Source organism: Athene noctua, chromosome 3 (genome assembly GCF_965140245.1).
Source record: "Athene noctua chromosome 3, bAthNoc1.hap1.1, whole genome shotgun sequence".
Lineage (NCBI taxonomy): Eukaryota > Metazoa > Chordata > Aves > Strigiformes > Strigidae > Athene > Athene noctua.
In genome coordinates this window covers 12,134,712-12,162,419 of record NC_134039.1, presented here as the reverse complement: position 1 = coordinate 12,162,419, position 27,708 = coordinate 12,134,712, and the positions used below count along the sequence as shown (strand labels likewise).

At 45.9% G+C, this 27,708-nt stretch overlaps 1 protein-coding gene across 6 annotated transcripts in view; it reads right to left on the bottom strand.

The window, feature by feature from the left end:
- The window catches only part of HIPK2 (homeodomain interacting protein kinase 2), a 133,630-nt gene that overhangs the window by 71,010 nt on the left and 34,912 nt on the right, over positions 1 to 27,708 (bottom strand). For all 6 annotated transcript variants that reach the window (XM_074901987.1, XM_074901982.1, XM_074901988.1 and 3 more), the window contains exon 2: positions 17,230 to 18,328. In XM_074901987.1, the coding sequence (XP_074758088.1) occupies positions 17,230 to 18,328 (1,099 nt within the window). The remainder of the gene's footprint in view (positions 1 to 17,229; positions 18,329 to 27,708) is intronic.

The following is a 27,708-nucleotide window of genomic DNA, read 5'->3' as shown; positions in this document are numbered from 1 at the left end:
AGCAAGAGGAAAAAAGCACGTCCTGGCACATGCTACACTACACCAATTTTTTTTGTAGAGCTCTAATCAGCACACATGAAAGGAACACTGTTTTGATTAAAAATTACATTGCACATGGAAATTAGGTGGTTAATGAATTGGTGTTTGACTGGACCCTTTGCTGAACACATTTCAGCCAAGGGAAGCTTCTTGCACTGATTTGCAAGTTGCAAAAAACCCCATTGCTGCCAACATTTGAAAATAATTAAGTAGGACCTTTGTTGTCTGTGGAAAGAAAAGAAACCAATAAAGACATATTTTTATCTTATTTTAAAGGGTATTTGATGATCACAAGCTTCCTGCATGGATAAAACCCTGTCTGCACAATGAAAAAGGGTGTCCACTAGCACATACATACATGTACCAAGCCCTGTGCTGAGAAACAATTCCTGCATCATTTATAACTGCTCTACATACTTCAGAATGTATGCATGGATGAACTATACTGAATGCAGTATACTGAAACTGTCTCAGGTCAGTCACAATCATGTAATTAAAGGATGGCCATAAAGAAATCCTCATTCAAACCAGGGACAGCAGGAGAAGGTTAATTTTTTTTGTTAGAAATCAGCCCACCTCATTTACAAGTGAAATCAAGGGGTGATGGTGATTTTCATCGATTAGAAATCAAGAAATCTGAAGTGGGTCAGGAAAAGCAAACTCACAACATGCAACAAACCCCAAGGGTTGGCACCCCAGCAGAAGTCACTGTCAGGAGCCAAACACCAGATCAGGTTTTCCTCTTGGCTATGGAAATATGAAGCCACTAGAAACACAAGTCTTCCTTTCCACTCATCAGTACTCCATCCTCAGACCTGACAGCATTTTAAATTGAGCTCTTGTTTAGTCATGAAAACACAGGGCACCAAATAAACACATCTTCTGGTGGTGCAGTCATTGGGGAAAGGTCCCTTCTTGCCACCTCTTCCTTCTCAGGACCCAGAGCTCCTCAGCTGACAGGAGCATTAGAAAACCCATTCTGTCACATGGCCAGAAATTTCTGCTCTCACTCAAAACACTGAGCTCGCTGTGCTCCTAACAAAGCAGTGTTCAAAACAAGCGTTGGCATGTGTGTTTATGTGAGATGACTGAATGGCCCTGCAGGTTGATAAAAGGTTCTGGAGTCTTTCACATACAACCAAAGTCATCAGTTTGAACCCAACCTGTATCAGTGGTGTCTGAAACTGGCTGCAGCTGGAAGACTGCTGGTGTCCTATCTAATAGAGTTGGCAGTATTGCTCCAACTCCTGGAAGACAAATATACACACTGTTTGGGGTACTTTGCAGAGAGAGGAATGAATTTTGAACTGCACACTGTTTGTCCCACCAATGCAGCCTGCAGTGGCAGTAGGCTCTTGAAGTAGACACAAGGTCTTTCATGGATCACGATACATCCTCCACAGCTAAGTTTTAATTGAAAATATCCTCTATGTTACCATTTCATACAGTTCTGCAAACCATCTACCATAGCCCCGTGAACCGGGGCTTATAGATGAGCTCAATGTCTCAAAGAGAACCTGATAGAAAAGTCCATTCCTCCCACACCATGCAATAAAACCCTGCTAATGTTAAAACTGAAAATCATCTCTGGAGAAGTAATCAAAAAAACCCCAATACTATCCATCTGCCCTTGCCTCCATCTCCCATGGCCATGACCAATTCTGCCAGTCAAGTTTCCCATGACAGCTCAGTGTTAGTAAACTCATTCTGCCACAAAAGATAAACACGGATACATAAATTCCCCATCCCATTTGTTTGCATACAAATGCTTAGGCTGAATGAAGTAAAACCGCATCCCTGCTGCTATAGCTCCCTCTGAAACTCACTTCTGAGAGCAAAGGCCACAGTGGGAGTGCCCCGCAAGATATGGCAAACCCAATTGTAAAGTCATACCGAACTAAAGCATGGTTCAGATAAAACCTCATTTTACTGGGATCTTCAGACCTCCTACTGGCACTCAAATGGGTCTGGTTTTAGTCCATTTTTACAGCCTCACGCTGACCACCTTAAAAATCTTATTAACCTGATCAAAAGTGCTCCCTAGGCCCTACTTTCTAAACAGTACCAAGCTGCTCATCAGCCCCTACCAAAATGACAGAGAAATAAAGAGTGATCCTCTCCGTGTGAGTTACAGGCTTTGCCCCTGCCTCGCTGAGGCGGCAAACCCTGCTGGCTCGCTCCTGTTCACACAGCCCTGCACATGCTCAATAACACCATTGATTTTGTGCAGGCAGAGAGAATCCAATTTTAAAAAGCCACATTGATTCCCACCCATTAAAAACAGAGCAAGCTGCAGTATTTGCTAAATGGATAGAAAAAGACTGAGGTCAGGGTGGAGGGGTGGGAATAATGTCATTACCCCAAGCTCGTACTGAAGAGCAGAGAATTACAAAAACAGACAATAAAATAGTAACCGTTTGACTTTACGTTATTTATCGTAGTTTCTAAATTACAAAAATAGCAATTCAACAAGGGAGTGCCCAGGCGCAGAGACAAGGGATGCACAACGGAAGGCATCCAAGAGCATGTAGCTGTGATTAGTTGCATTTGGAGCATGAAGACACACACGCACGCTGAGAGAGAGGGCACAGACACAGGAACCGAGAGAGAAGCCCTGTGAGTATCTGCGAGGGCCCTATCTGCTTTTCAGTTCTTTGTTTTAGCACATTAAACAAACAGAGCCATCACACAGGTCACCGAGGACCTTTCTTCTGCAACTGTGGCCCCAGCTGCACTGCACACAAAAACTATTATTATTGTCTAATGGCTGCACCTTTTGGACAATGATTCAGTGTTGTGGGGGGTGTTTTTTTTCCTCTCCTTTTGTGCAGTGCCACTTAGTCTTTCGCTTCATTTTATGCTTTATTCGCACACTCTTGAAATCTTCATGTAGTGACTAAAAATTCATGAGGAAGCCATAACTAGGAGCCCCCGCTCCCCCTCCTTTTCTATCTGTAGTGAGCAGCTAAGTGGGTACTGGGCATATAACGGTGCTGCCGCAGCAGCGAGGCGGTGGGAGAAGCTGCGGGTGGGGAGGGAGATGGTGCTGCAGCCCTGGGGGTACTTCCTCACCCCGCATCTGGGAACATGAGCTAGACACAGTGCCAATGTAGGGCACTGTGGCTCATCGGTGCCCAGCAAATGCACCCCAAGCGCAGAGACCCCTCGCTCCACGTGGTGGCTGTGCTTCAGCTCAACACCATGCACCACCTGACCGCCAGCCTGCCCGCACACTGCGGAGCAGTCACTCATCTCTTCGACTTCAGTCCAACGATGTGAACAGGCAAGTGCTTGCTAGCATTAGTGAGGCTTTCATAATTGGTCCCAGCTGGTTAGTTGTAACATGCCTTGTTGTTGAGCAACTACCTACTAACACTGTCAGACATCCCCTGGTTGCATAAGGAGGGTTAGTATCATTATTAATTATGGGCTGCCACCGGCCTGTGTCACACTCTGCAGATAAGAAAGCCTTTAAGCTCTTGGTCAGTTGAGGCCTCGTTGGAAAATCTTGTGCCAGCTTTGAGGAAAGCAAGCTCAGACTGTAGCCAGAGCAGCCTCCTGCCCTTTCCACCACACTGTGCTTCCTGCAGTGCCTCAGTCCTCTCTCCCCTCCGGCTGCTGTGGGGGCTGCTGCCACGGCCAGCTACTTGCCGGCTCTCCTGCCACGGCACCAGCCAGCATGCCGAAACCCTGGCTCACCAGAGAGGTGCGTGTGTGTGCACATGGGTATGTACAATGAGAGCGCAGCAGCTGTTTCAAAGCATCGTGAAGAAATGTACCCCAATGCCCGGCCACACCACTGATGAAAACCACGATGGCAGCAAATACTATAGTGTGGCACAGTTCCAAGCATAACCTAAAAGCTAAGCAAAGCAACGCAGTATCAGGCAAATGCACTGTTCCTGGTGTGGAAGGGAAATGCACAGCAATTTGGATCTCTCAGAAGGCAAAAGCATCAATGAAATACAATGGAGGTAGCTATTTTGCAAGCTACTTGAGCGTGCCAATGGCTCTGAAAACTTGAAGCTTGCAACCATCCCCACTCCCCCAACCTTCATTCACAATGCAATTTGATCTGAGCGATACAGAATGACAGGGGCATTTTCTGCCGAAAACCAAGCAGCATCCTCTTCTTTCTGCCCTGCCACTGGGCTGCTGTGACAGTTCCCTTACAAAAGTTACAGTTATATTCTGCACGCAGAATTCTTACATGACTTAAAGTGCCATTTGGTGGGCAATAATCATATCCTGTAGCCCCAGGCTAAGGTAAAAGCTGTGCATATGTTTAGGAGCTAGAGCTGCAGGGTTGCTCAAAAGCATAGACCCTGGACTGAAAAGGAGTCTCTTCAAATCCCACGTAAGACCACACTGCAGAACTGGGCTGAGAGTAGTAGTTCATGTGGCTGTATCGGCTGTCTAGAGCAACTCTGGCCTTTGCCATTCTCATCTTTCATCTGAGCCAACACCTCATGCTCTGAGTTTGCTCCTGCTTCTTGTCTCTCCAACTTCTACTTTGGCTGCCCTTTAGAGCCTGTGAAGGGCATCAGGGTGCTAGGAAAATGCCCTGACAACTTACAGGTGGGACAGACACTGCTGTGCTTCTTAAGTTGCCAGGGAGAAGCAGCTGGCAATTCTTCACCTCTCCCTAATGAGGAGGCTGAAGGCTTGAGGCTCATTCAAGATTCACGTAACAGGACACTTCCCCCCAAAGCAGGGGCATGGTCAACTGTGTCTTGACACTCAGCTGCCAAATGCTGCGAATTGAGTCTTTTTCTAAGATGTGAGCTACCTCCCCATGCATGCCCAATTCCTCCAATAACCACACAGGAAAAGCAAATACACTGCGACACTTCATACCCATTACCACCATTCCTCATTTTAGTGTAGCAATTCAACACATGCTTTAATGTTACCCATACCTCTGGAAGCCGAGAGCGCCATTCACATAAGCTTAAGCTTAGTTTCTTTTGCTAGATCATAGGTACTGATGCTGGAAGGTAATTCTCTAAGTCCAACGTAAATGTTTAAAGTTTATTCCCAAAGGATTTATGTAGACATAAATATACGATTAAAAACAAGCAAGACTTTGGGGACTTTTTATTACCTTTTAAAGTAGCCAGGCACATGGATATTTTCTCTCTCTTTTGTACCTGCTTTCTTCCAACTGCACAGTTCAGAGACTTCATACAGATCAGAAGTAAAGTTCAGACTAGCACTGACAATTTCATTAAAAAAAAAAAAAAAAGAGAGAGAGAATTGTGTTTTCTTATGTTCTCTCCTCTTTTATTGCGATTTTCAAAATGAAGAACAGACCCTATCAAAGTGCTAAGGGCTGAAAACATAACTCTAAACGATACGGGAAAGCCAACTTTGTGCCAATCCAGTTTTATCATCTCTTTGTGGCCATAACAAAGCTGAGAACAGGAGCTAAACAATAGAGAAAAAAGAATAATTTCAACATCATTTTTTTTGCTGAAACTAACATCGGTGACAATAACAAGAATCTATTCAAAAGACAGAATGTTATCTTTCAACCCAGTTATCATGCCTTTCTTTCTCTCGCTCATTATATATCTTACACATCAAGCTGTATTTTAACCTCACTTACAAAGGAATACGTTTGGAGCCACCACATCTCTGTATGCATATTGGCATTGCTAAGTAAAATCCAGCCTGTGCTACCTTTCCCTTCCCTGGTCCCTCATGCACCTGCCAAGAGGAGATAGGTTAACAAATGAGCCTCCAGAAAAGCATTTCCAGAAACAACAATATGGCTATCTTCTGCTTTTGCTTGTGCTCATGCAGCCCTCCAGTATCCAGTCCACGAATTTAAGTGGCTAACAATGGCAGGAGATGTATTTTTACAGCTACAGGGATGAGATTGCTTAGGTAAGCTTTTATTTTTGATACAGACCTCCACCATTACTTCCTTTTATCTGCTGAAATCAAATGGCAGTGTTTCATTATTAACTTTTTAGCATAGTAACCAGCAAATTCAGCTAGCCTCAGCTGAACCTGGTTATCTTTTAGATTTCATCTGTCCCTCTTAATATTGTTGTGAGTGTCAAAGAAATACTCCATTTTCCTCTCCGATGATTATTCTCTGTTTGCAGTCTCCCACTGGCAAGTAAAAACTCTCTGACAAAATCAATTCAAACTTTTTTAAGCCATCAGATACTCCTTCCACCCTACCACCCTGGACTTTCTTTTGAGTGCACAGCTCTGTAGGGAAGCAACTAGTTGAAACATGAATTCTTACCATGGTGGATCCGAAAAAGGCCATCGGCTTCCCTTCTGTACACCAGCTGTCACATTAACGTGCATGATAGCCCTCATGGTCACGTGTACCATTATACTCTCTATTACCCTTTTGTTTAAGGGCCTCAGCCACAAAAAAATCTTTGTGCGTTAGGTGCTGTAAACACAGCCCTGCTTCAGAAAACATGGCATCTGAGGAGAACAGCATAAGGTAAACGGCAACAGCCACCTACAGCTAGACTGGAGAGTACCGGGAGAAAACAGTGTTGCTCAGCAGTATTACCACAAGCAATCTAATTGTATGATCAGCAGTTAAAACACAACTCATTGTAGTATTGCTCCTCCTGTTGTCAAATTAACTGAAACTTTGCTAACTTTTCCTTGTCTGCCTCTTCATGAGCACAAGCATCAGCTGCTGCAGCAGACAATTGTCCTCCTCTAAAAGCTTCAGCTAGTGAACTTCCTGGGCTCAGGAGCTGTGCAAGTCACCAGAGTTATGTGAAAACTGTCCCAAGCCTCCCAGAAAGGCAGAAGTTCAGTGATGACAGTACAAGACTTTTGGCACTTTTCACGTCTCATCAGGCCTGGGGTACTGCACTCACACTTGAGAACTTCTACTTCAAAACAGCTAGGAATGGCAGCGGTTGGCAAACAGAAAAATAATGACAGTTAACCCAACTTTTTGAACCATACATTTTTTGATTCAGAGTCACTTCAGTTAGATTCAGGCCAAATCCCACACATCTACGCCGCCTCTGCCCCTAAGCAGAAGCCTTTGGAGGCAAACAGTAGGTCTGGTAGCAGGTAGACATCTGCTATCCCTGGCTAATGCAAACCAGGAGGTGCAAGGACAGAGGAGACAGAACCTGAACGTGCACCCAAGCACTGATCCCACACAGTCACAGCAAGATAAGGGCAAAACCTGTCAACGCAAAATAAGTCATGTCTGTGCAAGTAAAACAACGGCTGTGATTACTTCTGTCCTTCAGTAAGCAGAAGACAGAGGTCAAGCTGTCACTCAGGGACTCACAGATTACTTTCCAGCCCATCTCAGAAGCACTGTCCTGTTGGGAAATCGCCTGTCTCTGGTTTTGAAGTTTCCAGATAGCAAGAAGAGTGAAATCTCATCTTCTTTCCTCCCACATCTTTTCTTAAACAGGGAACAGGTAGCCACCACCTATAAGAGTATTTCTCCTCCGCTTTTCCCCTCTCTCAGTTCCTAGAACCACTTCCCTTCTATTTATTCCTCTTAGAACTAAAAATTTCTCACAGTATATATATGCATGCTTCTCTTCTGCCTTTTTGTTTTTTTTTTCCCATGTAAAGCACCACCAAATAACATTGTATGACCTGGCCTATAAGGCAAAGGACATTTCCTTGACCTTCCTCCTTAAACAAGTTAACAGCTGTGGCTCTAACTCAGCTTAAGTTAGGCCACAATATTAGTTTTTCAAGTAAGACAACCACTCTTAACTGCCTGAGAGTTGCTCTTTTTTCCCCAGCGTGACCTGTTGAAGGATGCAGCTACTGAGACCCCACCTGGGAATTAGGTACTTTTACATTAGCTTAGGCTAATTTGAAGCATCATTGCAGCAAGTGGCTTGACAAGTTAAGACAGAAACTTCAGGGACTGAAATCACAGCATTCAGGGGTCTGAAGATGGGGAATGAATAACCCCTTACTAATCGTAGCATCTTTAGGTAATTTCTCTCTTCTAGTAATGACTCATTTGCTCATAAGCCAACGTCAGTCACTTTTCTAACCTCATTGCCAATAAGCAGCAGAGCAAAAACACTTTCCAATCAGAAAATGCTCTTCAGTGTAATACAGCTTTTCAGTCCCACTGTGCTGGGGCCTAAAATTTGTGAACCTAATGAATGCACAGATGTCTGCAGTAAGCTTCCTCCATGTTACACTTAAATCTCTTGCCTGCAGTGAACAAATGTGCAGGGGGAGGCAAAAACCTGATAGGATTTAAATATGTGGTACTTGAGCAAAACATTCCTGAAATCCTGTGCAAACTGTGTTGCTAATGCTGCTTTTTCATATTCAGAAGTACAGATGATGAATCTCACTATTCGTAATTCTTATTTTCACACTTGGAGCACTGATCTCAGGCCAACAGCCCCTCACATCGTTTTGCTTCTCAGCAGCCACTACTGCCCTTAGCCAGCTACTGCCCTGACCCAAACATGCATTGAAATAAGCAGAGAAAGATGTGGATAGTAATACTCCAGTCTGTGACTGTGGTGCACTCTCCTTCACTGGCCACCTATTGCTGGAGGGTGGTGGTGACTCCACTGTCTGTGGGTCACCACACTGCTGTTCCTATGAGCAGCTGCTGCTGTTCTGTCATCAGAGCTGAAAAAAAGAGCACCCTTTCCCCGCTCCATTTCCTTTGCATTTGGTGAGGAAGCAACTTGAGTGGGAGGAGAGAAAGGAGACCAAACACAAAACCACATAAGTAAGCAACTAGAAGCAGAAACCAAACTTTATGTCTTTCATATACATGCAAACAGTGGACCCCAGCTGCAGCTGGCCCTTGTTCTAGCTCTACTAATTGTACCATTTCTCACAAGTACAGCTGCAGGAGCAACTGCTTGCCACCTTACTGAGCTAGGTTATTTCCCAGCCCCTGGTCTAAGCACAGGTATCTTTACCAAAACACAGTATGTCTTTTATGTACTACAGAGACAGAGTCTGAAGTGCTACAGCAATAGCTGCAATAGGAGGGTTTTGAATTCTTAGGTAAATAGCTCTTTCTAAGTAAAACAAGCTAGCCATTTGTAGCTATTTCAGACCTGCCCTGGTAAAGTAAACACGAGAGTGACCTTGATTTTTCACATCACTTCACCAGGCTCCAGCCTTAAAGGGACTTACTGTGCTTATAAAGCTTGAGAGAAGAAAAACAGACAGCAGGAAATCCTGTGACAGGCTTGTTTTGGTTATCATGTGAGAGAAACAGTAGCAGCAGAAGAAAAAAAAACACCAAAAAAACCCTAAACCCAAGAACACCTGTGGCCAACCTGCAAGTGTGGAGACCTGGACCTTTGAGCCTCTCACTGGTCCTCCCAGCATAACTGAAATGCCTCTGGCAGCAAGTGTAGACAAGGCAGGGATTAATTTAGGATTCAGCGCTGGGTTTAAAAGAAAAATGTTCATGGATGCTTATGTCAGGAGTTCCCAAATAACTTCAGGTGTTAGTACGCAGTACTAACGTAACAAGTCTATTTGCACACTGCCTCCTCTCTGCAAGACCTCTAGAAAGCAGGCAGAAACTCCAGCTCAGCTGCATTTGAAGCGTATTTTGTTTCCAAACCAGAAGGTGTTGCTTTCGGGGAGGTCAGTGCCAGGCGTGGGACTGCATGGAGGGAAGGTGCGCTTAAATGGGAAAGTTATGGAGTAGAGGGGGTAGTGGGGAAGAGGAGCACTGCTCTCCAAAATTATGTCTCTCTGGAGCTGATGTGGAGAAGGGTAAGGTGAGCTGCGCCAGCATGGGCAGGACACCTGTGCCAGAGCTGGTGGTTGACCACTGAGTCAACTGGTCAGCAGCTGGTCAGCAGCTGTGCCACTGTGGCTCTGCTCCTCCTCCTGCTCCCTGCCCGCACAGCACTGGCCCAGGCCGTGGGCAGCACCACTGAGGGTGAATGGGGCTGCCTGCAACCCGAGGGCTGCCTTTCCTTCTCTGGGGATCACTCACATGCTTAAAAGCTGCCTTGGAAAAATGCTTTTTTTACGAAGCAAACTTGCATTTACCTTCTTTTCCCTGTGTTTTCCTTGCTCTTTTGCACAACTGACATTTTTCTAAAAGAAGGATCTTTAGCCATTCACCTGTTCCCAGTGCTCACCCCCTCACCTGAGGCCATCATCCTGCTGCTTGCACTGGTGGCACTAGCAATCCTATCTCCCTTCCACATCTAGAGGGAGACTGTAACTTCAGGCAGTGAAACCACTGGAAATTAGGAACTCCTAAGAAACAAACACTCTTTTTCACACAAGTACTCTAACAGTGATAAACAAGGGAAAAGCAATGTGGGAATGATAGGGTATGGTTAACAGGTGGCCCAAAGCCCAGATTTTGGGGTGCTCTTAGGGTCTCTGGTTGTTCCAACAATTAATGGTGAGTGTAGTAGCTAAAAATATTTATTTTGTTGTTAATCTGTGCTTATCAAGACTCTGCCAAGCAGTTCCCTGTGGTGTTTTACCTTGTTGGACTATGGCAGAGGTTTTGCAACTCCAGCTGACTGGTGAGGACCAGAGCCCCTCACCTATGGGGTGGCACCAGCTGATGGAAAACCAGCGCTCCCGACCCTGGTACCTGCCTCTGGCTGCCTTTCATGTACTTGACTCTGATCTACAACACCCGTAATGTATTGAGCCCTGCCTGTGGAACACAGGTTCCTTCCTTTCCAGCCACCAAGATAAAACTGAGATCTGCAGAAGGAATAATTAGTGTCAGTCCTCCGTCTTTGCCATATAGGAGCTGTCTTCAGAGAGGGGAGAGAACACAGAAGGGGCTGGCTCAGCATTCAGTGGAGATATTTGATTTTCCAGCACTCAGACATGGATGATCCAAAAGGAAGCAGCATGAGACTTCTCCCCCTCCTCAGGCTATTGATGTCTTCTCTTTGCTGGGGAAAGCCTCCTTGTCAGGTTCCTTGTGAACAGCCCTTTCTTACAAATATTCTTGGGCCCAGAGGCACATAACTGGTCATATTTTATACACTTTGTTAATAAATAAACAAAGCTCTCCTGTGATGGCCTTTCCGACTCTGCAGAGGAACGCAGGGTTTCTCTCGGAGCGAGGCCAGCATCATGTGCTGGAGCTAGGCAGGGAGATGCTGCAGCATCACAGAGAAAGGGGCAGATCACTAACTTTGACAAGACAAAGGAGGAGCTGGCATGTCTGCTCAGAGCAAAATAAAAAACACCTAGGGTTTCAGTAAGAAGGTTTCAGCAGAGAAAACCCTAGGGAGACTCTGGTCTGGGGAGATTGTTTAGGCTGAAATATAGGCTTTTCTGTTTTAAATTACATCCCAGAAAGGGAGTTATTTTGGAATATACAGTGTGTATCTTCTGTTGGATGCACCATGGGCACAGCACTGGTTTACCATCCCTGCTCTGAGGTGATTTATGCACAAAGCAACTTGGCAAAGAACTATCTTTGCTTGAGTTTTGTAAAACCAAAAACCAACCTGGCCTGACTATCACAGAGATGAGACAAAGCCAAAAGCTTTCAGCTGAATGTCTGTTCCCTTCCAAGGCTCGGTGGTCTGGGTACAATGAAACTGAGATTTAATTAATCCTGGTGTTGGTTTTGCAGCAACAACAAAAAAATGCTGAATTTTGGTTCTGAAAAAAGCAACTCCAAACTCCAAGTGTTCTTGGGAAAGAAATTAAAAACTGCTTAAACAGTACAGCTTTAAGTCTGCTTTCCTCCACAAAGTCTTCTGCAATGCATTGCCTGTTTTGCAAACCTACTAGGTGTGATGATCACTAAGTGAAATCGAGCTTAGACTTCAGGAATTAAATACTTTGTGGTTTTGCTCCAGTCCGTAGAAGAAACCTTCCTCCTTAAATCATGTAGCTATTCTGCTCTTTACCTTGGAGAGGCAGAGTCAGTAAAGCAGTGAATGCTGCAGGTAGGATTGAACCAGACTGGCAGAGCAATGAGGCTCCCACAGCTGCAAAAAGAGTCAAGTCTGAGATAAAGATGTCTTTGCAAGTCCAGAATCGCAGAAGATTTTGAAATATAAGCGCACTAACACTGTTATACAAGGATGTAACAGATGCCAATTCACTGAGTAAACTAACAAGCATAGCCTATCCCTGCTGCTGTTACTACTGCCTCATTTAAAGGGCAGTTTTGACCAGAATGACACATACTCTGAGTCACACGATGGGGAAGAGGTTGTGATCCTACTCTGGAATCTACCTTGCTTTGGCTCCCTGTCAGCACAGCTAGAGGACTGATACCTGTCACAGCACAATGTCCATGTGTGGCAAGACAAATCCAGTTTAGCCCCCTGCATCCCTCAGGACCCACACTCACCCAGCCAGTTAAAAAACACACCTGCACATGGCCCCACTATCTACTCCATATGGGCAACTGACAGCATGCACATAGGCCTTTATGCCTGCATATTTTCTTGCAATGTTTGAAACTAGACTGATAAAGAAAAACACCTCTTCAAACTGATACTCGGCTTCATTCTCTGTTATCCAAACATTTCATCAAAGGCCACTTACCTACAAAGCAGACATCTCAACCCAAGCCAGACACACCACATACCAAAGCCTTTTGAAAACAAGGAACCAAAACTACATTTATCTGTTAATAGTGCATGGGTGACAGCCATTGTTTTATATCTGCAATATTTTGCAAATTCTAAAAGACTTAAATCTCATAAGGTGATTACGCCATTAATTAGTGAAACGCTTCATCCCTGGGGTGCAACACAGCAGCTCTTTCAGCTGAGCAGAGAAGAAAAGCCAAGAGGGCAAGGCAGCATAGTGGCAGTGCCCCCAGGAAAAGCCCTCCTGCTCCAAGCGTCCCAGAGCTCCTACCCACACTAGGGAATTGCTCTGGTTCCAGCAAGGGAGGACTGCAGCTCTACCCTAACCATCCCCTCTCCCAGAGGGTAGTACCCCCTCTTCCACCTGGGTGCATGAATGTGGGCTCTCATAGAAGGGATGTCTGTTGCAGCCTGAGCCCTGCATTTCTCAGGATGTGGGTTTTCCTAGGAAGCTGTTCAGACATGGATTATCAACCCAGAAGGGATCTCTCTGGTCATTCATCCCTCTGACCTCCTGCATAACAGAGATCACAGAGACTACTTCAACGATCTCCCCTTCAAACTGCAGCACAAAAAAGAAAAGGGAAAAATAAAATCCCATTAAGATACCCCATGATGCAGTGGCTATCGCAGCTTTTTGATCAGTTGCTCTATGAATGGGGTTTCATTTCTAGCCTAAGCGTGTCTAGCTAAAACTCCCAGCTGCAAAGCCCTGCTCCTGCACTGTGAGCTGGGCAGAGCAGCCTCCATCGGCAGCTTCAGTTCCTCACACAGGCACCTCCAGACCATGGCTGAGTCACCATGTTCCTCCATGTAGGGTCACTGATCAGGCTGACTCAGCTTAAGTGGTAAGTGACAAGATGAAGGACTATGGTGACTGGGGGGCAAGCTGGGACCACTGTCCTTAGCAAGGGGGAATGCTTGGATGGCCATCAGTCAGGTGCTACATGTACTGGCTAAGGATGCCACAGGAGAAATGCTCTGCAGCACAGTGAGTTTTGCAGCACAGGCTGATGATGGGTGGGTGGAAGGAGGCTGATCCTCTTCACAGCACTCCCCCTTTTAGACGACAACTCTGACCACAGTACTGACAAAATCTCTGACTTGCTGGAGCAGCAGCACAAGGAGTGGCTGAGGAAATTGGGATGGGGCAGAAGAGCCCCTACACAGCCCACCGGCACTGTCAGGGAGAGGGGCAGTCATGTGAGCGCAACAGTGCCAGAGCTGCACCGCCACCAAGGCCGGGGGAGAAGACTGTGGCAGTGTGGGCCTTGTGGGTCAGAGGACCCTACCCCTGGTTCCCAGTCTGCTCTGGGGTCATTCCCTGTTAGTAAAGGACTTGGGACCACGAACTTTAAGCTCTCACCATGTCTGTGATGTCCTTTGTAAGTCCGGTGCAGAGCCAGTGGCAGGGCCCAGGGTGTGCCTGTCCCCCCACCCTGCCAGGCTCTGGCTGGTGCTCATCCCCTTCGCCAGAGGCCTGGGTCAGGCACAGGGATGTGACAGTGCTGCCCTCCCAGACAGGGACACCCGGCAGCAAGGGGGGGTTCCTGCAAGGCTCACCTTAGCCTGGTGTCTCCTGCCTCTCCTGGGCCCCTCTACAGTCAGGAGCAAGGGAGAAAAATCTCCACAGTATCAGTTATGGCAGTAGATCTAATCTGGAGGAGGCTAGGTTTTGCTAAAGACATTTTGATGACCATTTCTGATACCTTCTGTCCCACCCTGCCACCTCAATACCAACACAATCCTTCTGGAGAGCCCTGGCTTAGCCTGACAGAAATATCCCTGGTGGGACAGAAATGTTCCTGATGTTGGGGCGCCCAGTGAGGGCCCCCAGGCTGCACCAGCACTGCAATACCAAGTCTGCCCACCATTCCTCTCACAAGAAACTGGACTCAGGGATCCTGTTTGTCTTCAAAGCATGTTACATGGCAGCAACAGCAAATTGCTCACATAAAGTCTGCAAGCAGCCATGGGACTGTTTTAGCTTATGCTGGCTATGCAGATCTGGGTCAAGAGCGAGCATGGAGTTTGTTTCCAGACACTTCTGTTTTCCACCTCCAGGAGAAGAAAACAGGCCTAGCATTTACAGGAAGGGGAAAGGCCTTCTATTGCTCTGAGAATGAGCAGGATCCCACACAACTTTCCTCACTTGAAAGAATTTGGCCATCACATTCTTGAGAGTAGTCTTAAACAAACAAACAAAAAACAGGAAACAAAAAAGCAAGTTGTTAATAAATTATGGGGACAACCTGGGAATTTGCTCTCCAAAGCCTATGATAAGAAACCTCCAGCTGAGAGCCAACCTCTACATTATATTCCCCAGCACTCAGCCATGTCTTTCCTTAAATGCATGGGGCACAGGACTTCTGTCACTTCTTTGGCATGTCTGCTTAGAGTCTGAGAGGTTTTACTCTGAGGAAGCTTTTCCTTCACGTTCAGCTTAAATGTGCCATTTCTTGAACTCATCCCCTTGCATTTTATACTCCAGTAAGCAAAACAAGTGTAAATTAAATGGAAGACACATGAAATCTTTATAAAGCCCAGTGTTTTCCCTAGCATGGAAGATCATTCTCTTTGGAGTGGAATGGATCTTTACTCTGTGCTGTATTTTTCCCCATCAGAAAATGAAGAAGAATAAAAATTTTCCTCACGACTTGAATTTAGCTTCATCAGCAGCCCCCCGCTGATGTAATTCCACCCAACAAGATTTTTTTTTTTTTTTTTTTTTCCTGATGAGCTGCTGCCCCTTTTCTCCTCCTCCCACCAATTCAGGCATGGAAAACAACGGAGGAATTAGATAGAACTTATTATCCAACAAGCTGCAACTTCAGACAGGGCAGGAATAACATTTAAAATATAAAAAGCAAATTTTATCAAGTCTTTTCCTCCCCAGAGACTGCCACAAAAATATTCCCTGTTTGTCGCTGAGAATGAACCATTTTCCTCTTTCATTTCTGCTTTCTGTCACATATTTCATTTTGGCTGCCCCTTCTGTCTTTCAGCTAGGGACCTAGGCTGCTAATGCAGAATCACAGATAACTCAACAACAAAACGCCTGTATTATCTTTTTTCTTTTTTTTCTTCTAGTCTGCCAGGTAATTGCAACCCTAAAAGCTTTTGCATATTTACCACAGAAACATGTCTCTCCTGGAGGATGGGACTGTCATCAAGTAGAATATTTCATTTAATAAGTCTCTTCTGAGGTATAAACTAGGGTTGGGGATTTTTTTCTGGCCTCCTTCAGAGCAAAGGACAAGCAGATAAAAATCAGCTGCTGCAGTGCTACACTGTCAAAGTTCCTGTGAAAATTAACTCTTCCCAAGCTCACAGCTCAGGTGAGCTTTGCCACTGATGTTTATGAAGCAGGAACAGGGTCTTTTATCAACTCATGTTGGGTTTTTTGTCCCCAGTCCTCCCGATGTATAAGACAGATTTCTTTCCTATTTACAAACAGAGCAACTATCCTGCTTTTCTTTAACCCATCTGATGAGCTGTGGATGCTGCCAGGACTGATTTTCATTAAATCAGTCATCAGGAAGGATCACATTTTCCCTCTTTGCCCCTGTTTCACAGAATTACAACAACAAAAACATGGCCTGAACATTTCTAAATTCAGCTGTCATCTAAAGACAATTCCCTTCCCCCCCCCCCCCCCCATATTTTCCCACCCCTGAGGTAAAAGTAGAATTGCTTTTCTCAATCCCTGGGATGCTGAATCAAGCTGAATGGTACCAAAGAGAAGGTCTGAGGAGAACATCTACAGAGAGACTTTGTGTCTTCGAGTTAAGACAGATGACCTTCCAGGGGTTAGGAAAAGAGGCTGCTTTGCTGAGACTGTTCAACAGACTGAAGAAGGATGTAGCTGGTTCACACGTTGAGCTTCACACGCACCTACACAGAGGTCAGAACTCCATCCCAGCACATAACATGCCTATAGTTAAAAGCACTGCGAGTGGGAATTGACTGTACATGACAGGTCCTCAGTCCAACACCAAATTACTGACAATACTCATTCAACCCTACCAACAGCTTCCCACATGGAGAAAGGTGTTTCCAGCCTGGCCAGGCTGCCTGCTTACCTGGAGCAGAGCCAACAGGAGCCAGCCAGAAACCTCCCATTGACTCTAGCAAGCTCCACAGCCTGTGTGAAAACTACTTGATACATCATGTTCTGCATCTATACAGTTTTCCTGTGGGCCAACCTTATTCTTGTGAAGTACCTGGTTTCACATATTTGAAATATGGATTAATTGTTCAGGTTAAGGTTTTTCTGAAACCAAGAACATACTTGCACTGACTTGGAAAGGAAATATGGACTCTCCAAATATGTTGCCTCTTCTGGAAACAGTCCCAGAGAGAACAAAGTACTGACAGAGGTGAAAGGCTTTCTAAATTGTAACTGGTAAACTCTGTTTTTATAACATTTTATGGTTATTTACAAATTTCCAATGGTTTTCAACACAAGTAAACTCTGAGGGGTTAGGATACCATTTTCTCCTACGACCAACAAGCCATTCGAAGAGCCATCCCAGTTTAGGATTAAGGGATGGCTCCATTCCTTTACAGGAATGTAGGAAAATTCCCATAGGTAAAATATTTTTCCTAGTAGCATTACATGAGCCCAGTCTCTTACCTGTAATATCTGGATTGAAGGTAGGTAGAACACACAGCTTTAGACACGTGGCTAGCTGAACCGAAGTCTATGACCTTGACCCTATATGGCTGTCGGGATGGGTCTACCAACATGATGTTTTCTGGTTTGAGATCTGCATGAATCAGTCCCAGGCTTTTCAGCTTCATTAGGGCAGTTGCTACCTGCTGGAGAATTGGTCGAATGTACTTAAGGGGCAAGGGACTGAATTTGTTTTGTTTTAGGAAATCATAGAGATTCTGCTCCAACATTTCAAAAACCAAGCACGTGTGATTCTTGTGCTGGAAGCACTCATACGCACGGACAAAGTTGTAGTCGTCCGCACTTTCTGTACTCAGACGAGCCAGGATGCTCACTTCAATCTGGCCTTGCCGGGCATAGGAAGGATGGTTCTTTAAGATCTTGATGGCCACAATCTCATTAGTGCCACGTTTCCAGCATTTGACTACCTGTCCAAAGGTTCCACGGCCAAGAAACTCTAACACTTCGTATGTGTTGGTCATGGAACAGAGCACCTCATGTTGTACCAGCTGGTAATCCCCTTCGCTGTTGGAGCCACTGTTTTTGGAGGTGGCCGTGGAGGTGGTGGCGGTGGCTACAGTGGCCCCACTGGCATTGTTCTGAATCATTGGTGGATGCTCTTCAATGATCTGCACGCTGCTTGTGTTCTCAATCTCCTCACTCTTCCGCTTAAGTCCACATTTTTGGTAGGTGTCCAGAAGGCTCACAGTGCTGCGACGCATCAGGTTGTGTGGTCCGCCCAGTGTTTGCCCAGACACTGCGACCACACCAGAAGTGCTGTTGGCGGATGTCACCACGATGTGCCCCGTGCTTGCTGGGAAGATGATGGTCTGTTCGTAAGGGATGCTCGGATTGGGGATCTGGAGGGAGGCGTTGACGGCTGCTGCGGCGGCTGCTTGGGAGGACTGCACGTTTTTGCTCTGGCTGTAGACTTTGCTGTGTGTGCCGTACCCAGTCATATCCCAGTTCGAACTCGGCTCCACTTTCAGTTTCTTCACGCTACAGAAGGCACTTGACTGAAGGGTGTGAGGAGAGAAAACTTGCACATGCGAGGCCATACCTGCAATACAACATCAGAGTGAAACCACAGTGTCAAGATGCCTTCCTCAGGTTTTATCGTTTGTTCAGTGGCAGCAAAGGAAAATGGGATACAGACTTCAGTTACAGCACATGCACACACACAGAAAACAAGTTCTTCCAGAAATATGTATTCAACACAAATAAAATGTTATGCTCTAAATCATTATCCCTGATTGAACCATACTAACAACCACCAAGATTCCTGCTCTCTTGCTCTTCCCCTCTCATTTTTAATAACAGGAATGTAAATGTTATTTTTACCTCCTCTGCCTGAAGACACTCCTATTCCCATTGTCTCCAGGAATATTTACAGCTCTCAGGAAGAACCCATGTCAAATACTGAGAAGTATTCTGCCTATGGAGGTCAAATCCTCAGGCTCATCCTATATTAAGCAGTTTGGTGGATCTGACTTAAGCCCTCTGTTTATTCCCATAAAACCACTTCTGGCCTGCAGAGAGCCAGGATGGGACCAGGAGATGATACACCATGACAAAATGGAGGTGCACGGACAAAGTTGAGGAGCCAGGACAGAAGCAGCAGATGATGTTTCAGGTTTCTTGCCAAGTCTGTGTGTGGGAATTGTGCACAATGCTGGTCTGTGCTCAGGGACACTGGAGATGGGAGTTACACAACGTGAGCTTCACTGTGTGCTCTCAGTTCTCCCAGATTTATAAAACTGTGTTCATCTATTCTTATTCACAGTGACAATACCATCACTGGAAAGCAGATCCCCTGGAAATAAACAGCATAGTTAATGAAGCAACATAGTTAGCATGTGGTAGAACTAGGTCCTGATATAACTGTACTTTTTAAGAAAAGACAAAAATCTATTTTACTGCAAGCTTCTTTGGTTCTAGAAGAGTTAATGATCTTCTACATCTTTATTTTTTTAAAAAAATCAACCACCAAACAAACAAAAAAAACCTCACAACCTCATAACCAAAGTGAAAATAAAGTATCACTGAGACAGACTTATTGAAGGATTCTCAGTAATATTCCACTGAAACAGAAAATACTCCTATTCAGAAGAAAAGACATGGTCCACAGAGAAGCAGACATCTAAGTTCTGACTTGCTGCCTTTTTTCCCTGGTCAGGGTATGGATAGTACCACTGGGGCAAAGGTATTGGAAATGGCACAAATCTGCGAGGATTCCTGGGGAAGGAGTCAGCGCACGGTGGGAGTTAAAGCAGAAAGGCACAGCCTCCTTCACCCTTCTATCTGTCGTCAGTGTTTCCTTTTAATAAACCAGAATGACTAGGGAAGAAAAAGACAATATGCTGAGCTGGCACCGTTGCTGAATTATTAAGCACAAACATAACCTTGACTTGTTTTCAACTTTAAAAAGTCAAAAGCTGAATGAATGCTTCAGTGACAAAACCACAACAAACTCCGCAGTGCACATGGATGACTTCTTCATGTGGAGATCTGAGAGTATCTAATACTCGCCTCCCTTTCCTAAAAGAAACCCACACTCCCCTAGTCTATGTTGCTCTTCGGAAAATTTTCTGGAGTTTATATGTACACATACACACACGCATGCATAAATGCAGACACCCATATAGAAAAATATGTTATTCCACACTTCCAAAGCTCAGTAGCATGGTCAAGCAAACACACCTGAACACACGCAACACCCATTTTCCAGTTAATTCCCAGCAGCCCGAAGCCCAGGAACTGCTCATGAGAGGGGCACTGTGGCTAGCCAAAAAACACCGTACGCAGCTACACAGAAGTAACCAGTAAAGCAATTGCTCCAGTTCGCTTCAACACCCCCACTGTCACCCCTGCCACAGTGACGAATTTATGAAGACAGGGCAGACGCAGAAGAAAACCCCGATCAGGACATGTGGGGAAACCCTCGCCCCTGCTGAACACACAACACAAAACCCCACTAACCCTGCTCTAGCAACAAAGCCCTGCAAACCGCAGTGTGCTCTCCTTTGCAGACGTGACCCCTGGCTTTAATGTGATTTCTGGTGCTGTTTGCTGCCATTCGTATTAACTCCCGCTCACCAACCTCCCTGGCAGCAATTTCCAAGGTCCCTGCAACTGGGTCCTCAGTCCCCCTCTCCAGCTCCCTGCCCCTCTAAGTGCTTTAATTCCTCTCTCTTTTCCATGGGGCAATGATATTGCCACGAATGCTGTAGCATGTGGCATGCAGCAAGCTCGGAGAACCGCAGCAGTATTACTCAACTTGTCATCCCAGACACAAATATCATATGTGAGTGAGCCGAAACTGTGTTTGTTTTTCCACTGATTAAGAAGAGTCATGGTGTTCCTTCTAGTACAGTACTGAACCTGCCTGGAGAGTGGGGTTGGTTTGATGTATGTTTTCCCCCTGGACGCGAATAATAAAGCAGATGTAATTGGTAACATATTGTGGACCTAGCCGAGGTGTAATTTATAGCTTTATGGCTTTCATTCCACAGTGTGCTTGAGCAATATCTCTTCATACAAAATAAAAAGGGTAAAAAACGATTGACGCAGAACAAGGAGAGAGGTTCTTCTCACACATTCCTCTAAAGATAACACCAGAAGACGTAGGCACCCCAAATTAAAGTCAGGGATGTGAAGGGCAGCAGCTGCAACTTTCTCAGCGCCGCTGTAAAAATCAAGATAATCGCCACCATTAAGAGACAGACTTTCAACTGGTGCAAATTGGCAGGGCTCCAGTTGATATCAGCTGACGCTAAAAACAAGGTCAGCAGTCACTCAACATTGTCAACGTCAGATGGCTGCCTGTGCCCCTTGGTGAAATGAGTTCTTGTTAGGGACTGGTTTCCCACATCAACAGCCAGCCCCTTGCTGTCCCTGTGACACTGCTGGCAGCCTCAGCAGGGGGAAAGGAACAGGGGACAAACACTGATCCACTCTGGTACCCCAAAAATGGAGAGGGTGGAGGAATCAGGCTGTCTTGGGACTAAAGGGAGGATTCTGGACTCCTCTGCTGCTGCTTCCACCCTCCTCAGAGCTTATATCTCATTGCAGGATAAATATTTTTATTTCCCTAAAATAAGGAAGTAGGAAATCTTTTTCCTTCCATCCAAAATTATGTTCTCACATTGGAGGTTTTAGGGGCACACGTTCTAAGAAGAATAATTTGGCCAGCAATTGTGCATAATCCAATACCAAAAAATTACAGGCTGATTGACAGCTTGGTGATGGGAAAAGAAGGCTTCTGCAGCAAAGTCATTTTTATTGTAAATTTACCTGTGCAGTTAATGTGAGAAAAACACTACCCTAGATTTCCTGAGGACACTATCAAATTGTGCTGGTGGCATGTTCTTTTTTTCAAAATGGATCTTTGCTCCATGGCAATAGCAGAAATAGCAATAAATGTGAATAAAAGTTGGATGGTTTGTTACAGCAATCAAATTCCTCATTACAGCCTGTAATATGATTTGTAACTTCAGCCTTTTGATTACATAGGCCAACAGTAGCTTGCCATGACATCCATGGAGACACAAGCCTGAAGTAATGGGGCAATCCATGCCAGCTGAGCCCTGTGACAGCAATACCCCCCGAGCATCCCCCAGAGACAGTGGACATGTTCCTGGGAGCATCCTCACTCCTGGGGTCTTAGAAAGATGAAGGGGCCATAAGCCATGGAGGGATGGGAAATGGGCTGTTTCACTTGGGAAAAGTCCTCTTAAACTCCCACTCACAGCTCTGCCAAGAAACCTCCTGTGTGAGGCTGGGCCTCTCTTGCCACCTTCCTTTGCTGCAGGAAAATCCCAGCAGACACCTTGCCACCTTGCATGGAATGGCCCGAGGCTGGCACCCAGCTCCTTGCCATTTTGCCCTCCACCAGAAGCAGAGGGGGTGAGGATGCTCAGGACAAGCAGTTGTGCCCACTGAGCATTCCCGCTCAGCTGAAGCCCAGCTCGGCAGCTCCACCTTCGCTAGCAAAATCTTTCTCTGGACTAAGGCAAGTGGCAACATGGGCTGAGCTCAGGATTGGTCCCTGCCTCAGCAGGGGGGCAGGCAACCTCCCACAGCCCCAGTTAGCCAGCCAGGCTGCACCCAGGATTCCGCAACAGTACAAGCCCTGAAGAGTGCAGTTCTAATTTTTATATCACCCCTGCGCACAACGAGTCTCTAGGCTGGGAGCAGAATCAAGGTTGGGCACCATGCCTGAAATAAAATTCATAGTTCCTTTCTTTAATAATGAATTTTAGTGTAGCCATTTAAAGCTCTCACACAACTGACAGTAACTGGATTTAATGGGGCCTCCCCTGTCCTTGATAGGACTCACGTAACTCCCCATAGTATCCACATGAGCAGAAGTATGTAGTGTGCAGCCAGGGGACAATGTTAAAACAGCCTGAATGACTTTTATTAAAAGATCTGACTTCTTTTTTTCCTGAGAACTCCTCCCACGTCAGCTTTCACTTAATAATAATTTAGCAGGTGCTATTTACAATTCAGATGGCCCTCTTCTGCATGCAAACACAAACCACACAGCTGCCTCACTTGTACTTCCAACAGGTTTCAGGAAAGCAAATGAGATAAAGTTCCCCATTCACCCACCTCACCTCAAAGGGCAAAAAATACACTTTGGGGTCTAAGAAGGAACCGTTTGAAAGTCACTGATGTTTCCTTCTGTTTTACGCCTAGCACTTACGCATAGCTGATTTATAAATGTGGCCTTTGAGGTGGCAAGAGACCAAGCCCCTACCCTGTATTAAGTAGGCGGTAAGACCTTTTGCTGTACCTGCAGAGCTGCCAGTGCTCTGTAACCAGAGGCTGCTTGCTGACTGCCACCAAAACGACGGTGCCTGCTTGAAAAATACTGTAGAAAGCACATGGCATGTGTTCAGCATATAAATGATGCACATAAGACACTCCTGAAATAAATATCTTCCACTTCTCCCCAGAGAGGCACAAGCCTGCAAACTCATATACGGGCCCGGGTTAAGAAGGCAATGAAAAAGGGACCTGACAGGTATGGCTAACGTATTGCACCTTCAAAATAGCCATGTCTCAAGCACAGCACCCTTCTTCACAATGGCCTCTGTGTGGCCCCTTTTGAGGCATTGTCCCCAGCAACACTGCACTCTTGGAACCCCCTTAAAATTTATGTCCCTGGAGGCTACACAAATTCCTTCCCTTGTGCTACCAAATGTTTGGAGACAACCTCAAAGTGGAGATCAGAACTCAACAGCTTCAGCTCCTTCCTGTTCCTGGTGAGCAGAAGATGTCAAGGGAGCCTTCATTCCAGGTGAAAATCTCTCTGCCTTCCTGCTCTGCTTTTCCTGTCCTGCTAGTAAAACTGTCTCGTCCTAATTAGTAGTTTCCTAAATGCTTATGTAGCGCGCAGCAGTTCTTAAAGATGTGACAGAGCCTGTCCCCTGCAGTGTTCCAGACCTGGCTTCACACAGCTGCAAGCTGCCACGTTTGATCCACATCCCCCTGCCAGATGAAAAAGCAAGACTTTCCAATGCACAGAGTAGCCATAAACAAAACCAACCAACCAAAGTCAAGCACCTTTCCAACCCCCACACACCCAAAAAAGCATATACCCTGCTACAAGACAGCAGCCAGGGAGCTCTGATCACAATCACCTTCACACCCTGTATCCCCCCGTCACCCCTACTGCCCTCCTACACACCTCTCTCCTGCATTTACAGCATCAGCAATGCAACCTTGACTACTATTTCATACTCCACACCGTGACTTGACTTTATAGATAAAAGTTAGCAACCAGGACCTCAGTCAGTACTCCTGGGCATGGGGGGATGTAGGCAGCTGTTCCCTATTATGCCCTGAGCAGATTATTTTGCCATGTATCTCAGGATACTGCTATCTTGCCCCCCCCAACCATCCTTATTCACTTCTTCACTCTCCCTTTTAACTCCTTAAATTCAGGGCAACTTGCCTGCTGAGCAGTGAGAGCCTTCTCAGCTGACCAGGGAGAAGAGGACACAGCCAGAATACCTGGGGACACCTTCATCTGAGCCAGCCCAGTCTGTCCTGTCCCCTTTCCCGAGACTCTAGCACCACTGCCCCTGCCTGCAGGCACAGGACATGCTGGGAGAGGTGGTAAGGGCTGGCCAGGGCTGCTAGTCACACTGCCTGTGTCTGTATGCTCTGGAAAGCATCCCTGCCACCCCAGGTGAGAGCTGACATGAGCAGCTCTGCGGGAAATGGGTTACCCAGAGCCCTGGCGTGTCCCACACAAACCAAATGAGGCAGCACCACCCTGGGCCAGACCCTGCACCAGAGCCTGGAAACATTCTAGGCTGCTCCAGCCCCATCCACCCATGCTCATCACATCTGGTGGGTCGCTAGACAATGTCACGTAAGCTGGATTTGGATGTGGACAACCACTTACATAAGCATGCTATACATCTGAAACACATAACTCACAGGAATCAGTGAATACAAGGCATCACCAGCCGCAGATTTCCCTTTGAAGCACCTGTGCTGTCTCTTACTTTATTTTGTCTCTATAGACAAAGGAGTCAAGTCCCTGCAATATCAGGCCTTTCCTTTACAGCTCTGACCACAATTTCACATCTCACCACTATAGAACTCCCCTCTTCCATATCCACTGCAAGCCACAAAGCCCTACTACTAGATATCTTCTGTAACCTAGAAACATCACAATTCTTATTCATCCTTTTGATGTGGGTTCAGGTGCCCACGAGCCTGAGTAACAGGCTGTGGGCTCCTCTGACATATTCCTGGTTTTAGACACATGAAGCGAAATCTCAGGGACAAATATATACACTTAAATTCCTGATTACACCTCAGTGAAGGATTCTTTCAGGGTCACCTCCATCTCCCACTAAAATGAATTGTGGTAATGACAAGAGATATTACAGATTTCCTCAGTAAATCATGTGACTAGTTTATGCTTCACATTATAGTTAATTAACAGTGCAACACCTGAGAACACAGGTTAAAATAAACCTCATGAGAGGATGTTTCATTACTTCACTGCAGATGCGGCAGCCACTGGACCTAACATCAGTTTCTAGATCTTGGTGTGAGAAGGTCCAGCAGTCAAGTCCGTGCTCCCCTGAACTGGAAGGTGACCCCTAGATACCTTCCTAGGGGAAAACCCAGCACAGTTGGAATAGTACAAAACTTCTCTCCAGGGCACCTCAATGTCACTGAAGTGGAAAGCAAATGAAGGCAGCAAGTGAATACATTTGATAGGCTACAGCCTTGACAAAACAGAGCCAGACCCCAGTAAGTAAACCCCTTCAGCATACCTGTCAAAGCTGACAGGAAGACTGTCACCTCTACAGAAATCATGAAATGACGCTGCAAACGCTCTACCAAGACGTCAAAGTGCTCTCCAGACATAATGTAAGAAATGTGGGAGTCCGCTGTGCCCATGGCATGTCTCTGCAGCTTGAGAAGGCAGATGGATAGTCCTGCCAGACGTACCTCACTAAGCAACAGTCCTCCCGAGCCAAGGAGCGAAGACATCAGCTCCTGTGATGACATCTGGAGTCTCAAGAGCAAAATGAGGTGACGAACAATGAAGACAGAGGCAGCAGCAGCACCTGAAAGTCTTCAAGGGCTGCATGAGTGCGCAAAGGAACTTATGCACTATCTCAGTTAAAAGACATTTTGGGAAAGTGGGTATCAGTGAAGCCAGGAACAAGTTTTACAACCAAACACTCAGTAATCCCAAGGGCCTCAAAGGAGAAGAAAGTCTGCTCTGGAGTCAGAGATGGGATGAGAAAAAAAGAACAAGATGAAGTCAGACAGGCAGGATTGCACAGAGCACTGGCACACTCATGGCTTCCACAACTGCCTAGTGAAAAGGATATTTTGACTTCTTCCACCATGGGTGCCTCCCCACCTAGGTGACTTTCCAGCTGTAAATATTAGCTTTGCAATGTCAATGACTCCAACTGGCCTGCAAGTGTGGTGAAACCACAGGCAATGGCTGGCACCTCGCATACCTCACACGTTAGAAGCAACCCTACTTGTGAAGGCAGGACATGGGCAAGGCTCAGGCTGAGGCTCTCACTCCCACAGGATTTTTTCATAAGTGTTTCATTTGCAAAGAGGCCACTGCATGACATTCAGCCCTTGCTTTGTTTACGAAATGTGAAACTCGGATCAAGCACTAGCTGGGCTGAAAAGGTCAGTTTGCCTGTTCGCGAAGTCCCTCCCTCCATTTCATTGCCGTCAGGATACGGACTTGTTGGAGAGAAATAAGCCCTTGCTGAGGTCTGGATGAAATACACAGGATTTGGGCTGCAAAGGAAGACGAAGGTGCAAGAAGAAAGGTGGGGAATTTGGGCACAGGACTCTGCCAAAGCAGAAAATTGAGGTAGACTGATTTGATGACCTCCCAACTATCCCAAAGCCAGTGTTAACTCTATCTCCTCCCTTCTGTAGCAGCATCTCTCTTTCAAATAAGAATGAAATCCAAAGGCAGGATTTACAGCACTCTCACGTATCGAGTGCTATGGGGTGTTTTAGGAAACTAAGGGAAAGGATAGTGCAGGTTAATCATCTGACCTGCACTTTAAGTAGTTAAAGCAATTCTGTAAATAACCTGTCCTCATACAGGCACACGAACACACACCTGCAGAAGGAAAAGCCCTTCAGTTCTCAAGGAAACACATGTCCGGAGCATGAATTTTTCAGCCTTTCTTCCAGAAATTATCTTCCTCATCACTCAGGGCCAGGAAAACATCTCCAAAGTGATGGCCAAACAGTCAGAAACCTTTTCTGTTGTCACCCATGGCGTTTGTTTGCAATCTAAATTAATACTATAAAACCAGAAATTAAACGGACTGGGGCCATGAGTACAGCTCAGGACCAGAACGGGCACAGCATGACTGAGCCACCCAGCCCGAAACAAACACTGCTGGGGATACACGGAGTTGCAGTTTTGGATGCGGACTCATTTCTCCTCCAAAAACCCCCTTCAATCATCTCTTTAATTCACAGTCTGAGCCTGAGAAGAGTAACCCTGTAGAAAACTGCCACTTAACTGTTTCTCGATTCCCTTTCCCTCAAAAGTGGCGAGATGCTCAGAGAGAGCTGCTGAAATCTCCACAAGAATATTTTGTGTTAGGGTGTATCTGTTAACTGCCGTGCCTCGAATCACTGGCTTCGCTGTATTTAAAGTGGTACTGACGCCTCTCACATGAAACACACGATCCCACTTGGGCACATACAGACATATGAGCGCTTTCAAATGACCCACAAAGGCAATTAATCTCTTCTCCAAAAGAAATGAGTGATGCTGCCTGATGTGATCCCACAGAAGTGCCTCTGGACACCTCCCCGCTGCCCTGCTGGCTGGCTGCTGGGGCTGAGGGCTGGCAGTATGTGCCTTACTTCCCACTGTCTTCACACTAACTTTCTTTTTAAGCAAGGTCT